We start from the raw sequence: 10,000 nt of genomic DNA, 5'->3' as shown, positions 1-10,000 counted from the left end.
GAGGTGGTTCGGACATATAGAGAGGATGGAACGAAATAGTATCACTTTGAGATTGCATAAATCTGTAGTGGAGGGAAGGCGGGGTAGAGGGCGGCCTAAGAAAGATTGGAAGGAGGGGGGAAAAAGAGGTTTTGTGTGTGAGGGGCTTGGACTTCCAGCAAGCATGCGTGAGCGTATTAGATAGGAGCGAATGGAGACAAATGGTTTTCAGGACTTGACGTGTTGTTGGAGTGTGAGCAAGGTAACATTTATGAAGGGATTCAGGGAAACCGGCAGGCCGGACTTGAGTCCTGGAGATGGGAAGTACAGTGTCTACACTCTGAAGGAGGGGTGTTAATGTTGCAGTTTAAAAACTGTAGTGTAAAGCACCCTTCTGGCAAGACAGTGATGGATGATGAAAGAGAAGAGAGAGAGAGAGAGAGAGAGAGAGAGAGAGAGAGAGAGAGAGAGAGAGAGAGAGAGAGAGAGAGAGAGAGAGAGAGAGAGAGAGAAATATGTTGTCAATTCTTTGGGAGAAAAAAAATTCGTAGAATCATTTCAGGCAGACAATGGAAGCAGCTTATTATTATTACAAGGTACCTGTGTGCAGGGCCATGGGCAGGGCCATGGGCAGGGCCATGGGCAGGGCCATGGGCAGGGCCATGGGCAGTGCCATGGGCAGGGCCATGGACAGGGTCATTGATAGGGATATAGGCAGGGACATGGGCAGGGCCATGGGCAGGGCCATGGGCAGGGCCATGGGCAGGGCCATGGGCAGGGCCATGGACAGGGTCATGGACAGGGCCATGGACAGGGCCATGGGCAGGGTAATTGATAGGGATATAGGCAGGGCCATGGGCAGGGCCATTTGCAGTATTATAAGCGGGGCCATGGGCCATAAGCTTCATAAATACCTAGAAGAGACAGTAAATAGTAAGACCAGTCTTGTCTTGTGCTAGCCTGGTCAACCAGATTGTTGCTGCTGGTGGCCTGCTGCCCAAATATCCATCACAGCCTGGTTGATCGGGCACCTGGTGATGATTCTTGTTCAATTTCTTCTTAAAGACTTCTACACTTGTTCCAATAGTGTTTCTGATATCTTCTAAGATGTTGGATGGTTTGGGACTATGGATGTTGATACGATGTTCTCTTATTGTGCCCACTGCACCCTTGCTTTTCACTGGGTTTATTTTACACTTCCTCCAGTATCTCTCACTCCAGTGTGCTGTTATGACAGTGTGCACATTCAGGACCAGATCCTCAGGTACTTTCCGAATACATATTACATATCTTTCTCTCCTCCTCTCCATTGAGTACATAGTTAAGACTTTATGCCGGCCGTAAACGATCTCTATATTTGTTCCAGCTCTGATATTTCTCCATCCCTGAACAGAACCGTCAACACTGAACAATACTCTAAGTGAGAGAGCACAAGTGATTTAAACAGTGTCACTATTGTCACTATTTCTCTTCTTTGGAAAGTTCTCATTATCCACCTCGTCATCTTCCTGACTGTAATGACATTTGCCTTATTGTGTTCATTGAAAGAAAGGTCAGCTGACATTATTACTCCCAGGTTCTTCACATGTTCCTTTCCTTCTATTTGATGATCGTTTTAAGTTCTTTATACAGCGTCCCTTTTGTGTTCTTCATTCGTATAACATCTAAGCAGTTGGAACTTACCACCACTGAACGTCGCGTTGTTCTCCACTACCACTGCCGCTAGTTTTACTTGAAACCAAAGTGCAGTCAAGTAGTGTCCGTTATGATGCATCGATTTGTGGTTAAAGAAAAACACAATAGTGATGAACAGCCATCCCAGACCCGACCAGTAGAAAAGGAGCATTAAGTAAGTTTGGTCTTTATTTTGCTATTAATAACAAGATATGCAGGCTAATATTACCATGTCTAATTTTTCTCAGTTACAATATTGCACTAGCAGTTCACTACTACTTAATTTAGTTGAGTTACGCTAACTTGCAGTAACTGCGGCTCTCTCAATCAATGTGTTTAACCGAAGTTGCTCTCTTTCAAAAATTAGTGAATAACACTGCACTAGAGGACTTTTCTTACATCTTCCAGCAGTGTCTTCACCTAGTCTACCGAGGTAATTTTCTTACTTATTTTGGTATCATCTGTAAATGATGATACAGAACTGTGACGATTTTTTTATCTATGTTTGCAATGAGGATGAGAAACAGCAGAGGTGACAGGACAGTACCTTGGGGGAACCGAGATTTTTTTTTACCTCTCTAATGCTGGATTTTGCTCTGTTTACTACTACTCTTTGTTCTATGTGTTAGAAAGTTGAATATCTATCTGCCTACCTTCCCAGCTGTTTATTTCATTTTGTGTACAGTCAACACGAGATCACATCTGACAAATACCTTCGTAAAATATTTGTGTATAAAATATAACATACCTGTTTTCTTGCAACACCTGCGTAGTTCTGCCATAGTTGTTTAGTACTTGTGATAGACATGATTCTTCTGTTCTAAACCCATGATGGTGCGGGTTATGTAGGATAATTTGTACCATAAAGGTTATAATGTAGCGTTACATCGCTGTTTCAAAGACCTTCATGATGTCTAATGTTAGTACAACTGGTCTCTAACTTATGCTAGTGTTCTGTCTCCTCCTCTGTGCAAATGTACCGCGTCTGCACGACATATATATATATATATATATATATATATATATATATATATATATATATATATATATATATATATATATATATATATATATATATATGTATATATATATATATATATATATATATATATATATATATATATATATATATATATATATATATATATATATATATATATATATATATATATATATATCGTGCCGAATAGGTAAAATTGGTCAATTAGCAAGAACTCATTTAAATTAAGTCCTGTCTAAAGTTTTCTCTTATACATTTAAAGATATATTTTTTTTTTCATTTATGTTAATGTAAAAATAAGTAATTTTGTACCAAAAGAACCTTAGAAAACTTACCTGAACTTATTATAACAAGCGCAATTTAATTTAGCCTAATACAACTAAATATATTTTAGATAAGTTTATTATAGTAATTCAATAATAAACAAATACAATGAAATATATTTTTTTTCGTTAGGATCAGACTGAATTTTGCGAAATTATTGCATACACAAATTTTCATTTGCCTTATTCGGCAAGAAGAGCGTTGCTATTTAAGCCAAAACAGCAAGTTTTACCTATTCGGCACGACATATATTTACGATATGAAACAAACGTAAGTAAGAGCAAAGACAAAAACAAACAAGAAAACCGACCTTGTTTGTTAGTGAGAACGTCAGTAGCAGCCTGAGTGTTGTCTGAGTCAGCGCTGACGTGTTGGTTGACGTCAGCAGGCGCAGCAGCTGCGTCAGCAAGTGTGGCTACATCAGCAGTCACAGCAGAAATAGTAATAGTGGTGGTGGTGGTGGGAGTTTCCTCAGTATTGCTGGTAGAAGTAGCCAGGGAGGACGAGGTGGTAGTGGTGGTGGTAGTGGTGGTAGTAGTAGTGGTGGTGGTAGCAGCAGCCTCAGTCGATAGATCAACAGCTTTGGAGTCAGCAGTAGTGGTGGTAGAGGCATCAGCAGCAGACAACAGCAGCAGCAGCAGCAGCAGCTGCGGTAGCGGCCTCCTACCCATCATCCTAGGGATGGAAAACATGGAGTAGTTATACCTGACTCACTGATATTACAACACTTAATAAACATTACACTGTGTTATATGATTGATGTGTACCAGACATTGCTTCAGTGTATTTTGTTAGTTAACGACGTCTATAATTACCATTAATACTATTACTACTACTAATGCTACTACTGTTGCTACTACTACTACCACTACCGGATCAGCCGGGCTGTGGTTCGTATATTGAACTACGTGCAGCCAGCAGTAACAGCTTGGTTAATCAGGCCCTGATCCACAGGGAGGCCTGGTCATGGACCGGGCCGCGGGGGCGTTGACCCCCGGAATATCCTCCAGGTAGACTCCAGGTAGTTAGGCAGACCACTACTACTATTACTACTACAACTACTACTATTACTACTACAACTACTGCCACAACTATTATTATTACTACTACTGCCACAACTATTATTGCTACTACAGCTACTACTATTACTACTACTACAACAACAACAACAACTACTACTACTACTACCAACACTGCTACTATTACTACTACAACTACTACCACTACTACTATTACTACTACTACAACTACTACCACAACTACTATTACTACTACAACAACTACCACTACTACTGTTACTACTACAACTACCACTACTACTGTTATTACAACAACTACCACTCACTAATTACCTGCTACAACCTACTCACCACCTACCTACTCATTAATACTAGCAACCTACTACCACTACTATTGACTACTCACAACAACCTACCACTCACTACTGTTACCACTACAACCTACCACTACTACACTGTTACTACATCAAATCCTACCAACTTTCACTACTGTTACTACTAATAATCTACCACTCACTACTGTTCCTACTAACAAACTAACCACTACCACTATTACTACCTCAATTACCACTACCTGGCTGTTAACTAACTACCAACTACCATTACTTCATTCATATCTAACAACTACCACTTACTACTGTTACTACCAACAACCTACCACTACCTACCTGTTACTTACCACAACAACCACCACCTCACCACTGCCTCACTAACTAACCAACCACTCAATTACCACTGGCTTGCTACCTACAACCACCACCAGCCACTGATTGCTACCTACAAACCAACCTAACCACCTACTACTGTTACTACCTCAACAACCACCAATTACCACTGTTACATACACCACCACTACTACTGTTACTACTACAACTACCACTACTATTGTTACTACTACAACTACCACTACTAATGTTACTACTACAACTACCACTACTACTATTACTACTACAACTACTACTACTACTATTACTACAACAACTACCACTACTACTGTTACTACTACTACAACGACTACTACTACTATTATTACTACAACAACTACCACTACTACTGTTACTACTACAACTACTACTACTACTATTACTACAACAACTACCACTACTACTGTTACTACTACAACTACTACTACTACTATTACTACAACAACTACCACTACTACTGTTACTACTACAACTACCACTACTACTGTTACTACTACAACTACCACTACTACTGTTACTACTACAACTACCACTACTACTGTTACTACTACAACTACCACTACTACTGTTACTACTACAACTACCACTACTACTGTTACTACTACAACTACCACTACTACTGTTACTACTACAACTACCACTATTATTATTACTACTACAACTACCACTACTACTGTTACTACTACAACTACCACTACTACTGTTACTACTACAACTACCACTACTACTATTACTACTACAACTACCACTACTACTGTTACTACTACAACTACCACTACTACTATTACTACTACAACTACCACTACTACTGTTACTATTACAACTACCACTACTACTGTTACTACTACAACTACCACTACTACTGTTACTACTACAACTACCACTACTACTGTTACTACTACAACTACCACTACTACTGTTACTACTACAACTACCACTACTACTGTTACTACTACAACTACCACTACTACTATTACTACTACAACTATTTTAATACATAGCATTAGAAATCTTCCTTATGAAGAAAGATTGAAGACAAGTTACATTCACTTGTTAGACGAAGAATGAGGGGAGACCTGATCGAAGTGTATAAGTGGAAGATAGGTATTAATAAAGGGGATATTAACAAGGTCTTGAGGATGTCTCTCCAAGAGAGAACCCGCAGTAATGGATTTAAATTAGATAAGTTTAGATTTAGAAAGGACATAGGAAAGTATTGGTTTGGAAATAGGGTAGTTGATGAGTGGAACAGTCTACCTAGTTGGGTTATTGAGGCTAGGACTTTGGGTAGTTTCAAATTTAGGTTGGATAAGTACATGAGTGGGAGGGGTTGGATTTGAGTGGGACTTGCACATCAGAGCTTATTTCTTGGGTGGCATTGAAAATTGGGTTGGGCAAATGTTTTGTTAGTGGTATGAATTGTAAAGGACCTGCCTAGTATGGGCCAACAGGCCTGCTGCAGTGTTCCTCCTTTCTTATGTTCTTATGTTCTTAACTACCACTACTACTGTTACTACTATAACTACCACTACTACTATTACTACTACAACTACCACTACTACTGTTACTACTACAACTACCACTACTACTGTTACTACAACAACTACCACTACTACTGTTACTACAACTACCACTACTACTGTTACTACAACTACCACTACCACTATTACTACTACAACTACTACTAACAATAACAAGTGCCTGACAATGCCACATAAGAAAATAAAACAAAAAAACAATATCCAAAATAAATTTCTGACCTTATTAATAATAATAAAAATAACTACTACTTTTAAAATAAATAAAAGAATTCTGACATAAGAATAAATAATAGCATCTACTATTACTATTAAATAAAAGCAAGAGGCCAGCAACACTGGCTGTTGTTTTAATTATTCCAGAGTGAAAAATGAAAGTCCCTCTGAATAATCAGGTTAAGCAAGGCGAGGCTGGGGGAAGGTAATTTGTAATGTAGATCTCCCCTCCTTCCCTCCCTTCCCTCCTTCCCACCTTCCCTCCTTCCCTCCTTCCCTCCTTCCCTCCCTTCCCTCCTTCCCTCCCTTCCCTCCACGGAGGCTACAATACGCCGCTTGCCGCGTCAATAATATACGCCAGGGCGCTCCCGGCTACCGCTACGCACCAGGACTTACACACGAACTATTGTCAACACAAGACAGAGGAAGAACTGTACTGAGCAGGTTATACTGTGTAGTGCACAGTGCACGAGGAACATTGTGTGGTGAACAGTGCACAAGGAACACTGTGTGGTGAGCGGTGCACAACACTGTGTGGTGAACAGTGCACAGGGAACACTGTGTGGTGAACAGTGCACAGGGAACACTGTGTGGTGAACAGTGCACAGGGAACACTGTGTGGTGAACAGTGCACAGGGAGCACTGTGTGGTGAACAGTGCACAGGGAACACTGTGTGGTGAACAGTGCACAGGGAACACTGTGTGGTGAACAGTGCACAGGGAACACTGTGTGGTGAACAGTGCACAAGGAACACTGTGTGGTGAGCAGTGCAAAAGGAACACTGTGTGGTGAACAGTGCACAAAGAACACTGTGTGGTGAGCAGTGCACAAAGAACACTGTGTGGTGAGCAGTGCACAGGAAACACTGCGGTGAGCAGTGCACAAGGAACACTGTGGTGAGCAGTGCACAGGAAACACTGTGCGGTGAGCAGTGCACAAGGAACACTGTGGTGAGCAGTGCACAGGAAACACTGTGCGGTGAGCAGTGCACAAGGAACACTGTGGTGAGCAGTGCACAGGAAACACCGTGTGGTGAGCAGTGCACGAGGAATACACTGTGATGAACAATACGCTTATCATCACTTATATATCACAACACAATGACACTAAGAATAGAGAGCACTGCAGGAAGCCTACTGGCCCATACTAGGCAGGTCTTTCTCGAACCTGGAACCCACCTCTCTTTAAAATACATCTCAAGGAACACTCAACGGAGGGCTCCACTCAAGCCTCCAAGAGTCCAAACCACTCAGACGTACTCGGGGAATTATTGAACTCGCGTAATTAAGTACCATGGAAGAATATCGTGAAATTCCGAGGTAGGAGGAGCAACGGAAATGTATTTTTCTCGATTGGTTTTAAAGACAGTAATTGATGCATCGACTGGACACACTACAGTTGATGGATTGAAGTAGACTGGCTGCAGTTGACGAATTGAGGTAGGTTGAATACAGTGCCTGGCTGTGGTCACTGCTCTCTTCTCCCTTATTCACCCCAACACCACTCTCCCACCACCACCACTCTTCAACAGTGCTCCCCGTCTCTCTACTCCCCATTGTAGACACGCTACCCATTAAGACTTACTGTCTTCCATTATTAATTAAACGTTAGATTATTGTGGTCGTGATTGTTGTAGTGGTGGTGGTGGTGTGAGTAATAGTGGTGGTGGTGGTGTGAGTAATAGTGGTAGTTGCAGTAGTACCAGTGATATTTTGAGTACCAGTGATAGTATCAGTAGTAATAGTGGTCGTTGTATTTCTTTTCATTGTAGTAGTAGTGGTGGTTGTATTGGTGATAGTAGTAGTAGTAGTAGTAGTAGTAGTAGTAGTAGTAGTAATAGTAGTAGTAGTAGTAGTAGTGGTAGTAGTAGTGGTTATGGTAGTAGTATTAGCAGTAATGGAGGTGGTGGGAGAAGGGATAGTAGTCATGCAGCAGTAATTGTAGTTGCTAGTCCACATACACTATTTCCAGCTAGCCTATTAACCGTTCATTAAATGGATGGAGGGAGTGAAGGGTAGGGAGAGAGACTTCTGCTTTACTATCATCGCCTCAGTTATCTAGATAGAGGACTAGCTATCTCGTAGCTATCAGTACGTTGGCCACACCTTAGAAGGTAAGGCTTGCTAGTTTCGACACTTGTATGTCTCTCTTTCTTCCTCCTTCCTTCTATCTCTCCCTCCCTCTATCCTATCACTGCCCAGAGTCACAGTCGTAATATCCTCAACAAACATAGTTCATCTCATTCCAATTATACGGTACCATCCTCACCCTATCCTCCCTCCTTATCCTCCCTCCCTATCCTCCCTCCCTATCCTCCTTCCCTATCCTCCCTCCCTATCCTCCCCCCTTACCCTCTCTCTATCCACTCTCCCTACCCTCCCTCCCTCCCTATCCTCCCTCCTTATCCTCCTATCCACCCCTCCCTATCTCCCTCTTCTTTTCCCTTCACTCTTATTACCATCTTATTCTTCTCCTTTCTTCTCCATCGCTCACCCAAACACCCCCACACTTCAGCAGTTCTCCCCATCTCCCCCCATCTCCCCCATCTCCCCATCTCTCCTATCTCCCCATCTCCTCCCATTTCCCATCTCCCCATCTCCCCGCTCCCTATTGCTGGCATGCTACCCATTCAGACCTCCCGTCTTCCATTAAACGTTAGACGTACCCATGAGCCTCAACACCCTGGCTCTACAGAATTGGATTCTACAGAGTAATCAGGAGGTGGATTAAGCCCCATGTAGAGCACTAGAGGGGTTGGGGAGTGGGGTTGGGGAGTGGGGTTGGGGTGTGAGGTTAGGGTGTTGGGTTGGGGAGTGGGGTTGGGGGAAGGGGTTAGCACTTTTAGAGGATTAGATTCCTTTTAGATGCAAATTGTAAAGGTTTGCTGGTGTTCTTGGGGAATTGAGTCGTCCCGGTGTGTGTCTGAGGGAGTTTTGATCTGGCTGAGTTACGGTAGTGTTTGGTTAGACTGTGAGGGAGGGAAGGGAGGAGGGAGATGAGGGAAGGAAGGAGGGAGATGAGGGAAGGAAGGAGGGAGATGAGGGAAGGAAGGAGGGAGATGAGGGAAGGAAGGAGGGAGATGAGGGAAGGAAGGAGGGAGATGAGGGAAGGAAGGAGGGAGATGAGGGAAGGGAGGAGGGAGATGAGGGAAGGAAGGAGGGAGATGAGGGAAGGGAGGAGGGAGATGAGGGAAGGGAGGAGGGAGATGAGGGAAGGAAGGAGGGAGATGAGGGAAGGGAGGAGGGAGATGAGGGAAGGAAGGAGGGAGATGAGGGAAGGAAGGAGGGAGATGAGGGAAGGAAGGAGGGAGATGAGGGAAGGAAGGAGGGAGATGAGGGAAGGAAGGAGGGAGATGAGGGAAGGGAGGAGGGAGATGAGGGAAGGAAGGAGGGAGATGAGGGAAGGAAGGAGGGAGATGAGGGAAGGAAGGAGGGAGATGAGGGAAGGAAGGAGGGAGATGAGGGAAGGAAGGAGGGAGATGAGGGAAGGAAGGAGGGAGATGAGGGAAGGAAGAAGGGAGATGAGGGAGGCTAGAGAGACATAGG

The 10,000-nt window shown here is 42.9% G+C and overlaps 1 protein-coding gene across 3 annotated transcripts in view; it reads right to left on the bottom strand.

Moving 5' to 3' along the window:
* LOC128702033 (uncharacterized) overlaps positions 1-10,000 on the bottom strand; it is a 663,411-nt gene that overhangs the window by 311,168 nt on the left and 342,243 nt on the right. For all 3 annotated transcript variants that reach the window (XM_070101460.1, XM_070101461.1, XM_070101462.1), the window contains exon 2: positions 3,288-3,652. In XM_070101460.1, the coding sequence (XP_069957561.1) occupies positions 3,288-3,651 (364 nt within the window). In that variant the 5' untranslated portion in view covers position 3,652. The remainder of the gene's footprint in view (positions 1-3,287; positions 3,653-10,000) is intronic.

Source organism: Cherax quadricarinatus, chromosome 77, assembly GCF_038502225.1.
Source record: "Cherax quadricarinatus isolate ZL_2023a chromosome 77, ASM3850222v1, whole genome shotgun sequence".
In the NCBI taxonomy this organism is placed as follows: Eukaryota; Metazoa; Arthropoda; class Malacostraca; order Decapoda; family Parastacidae; genus Cherax; species Cherax quadricarinatus.
Note: the sequence above shows the minus strand (reverse complement) of the source record. Positions and strands in the feature narration are given on the sequence as shown.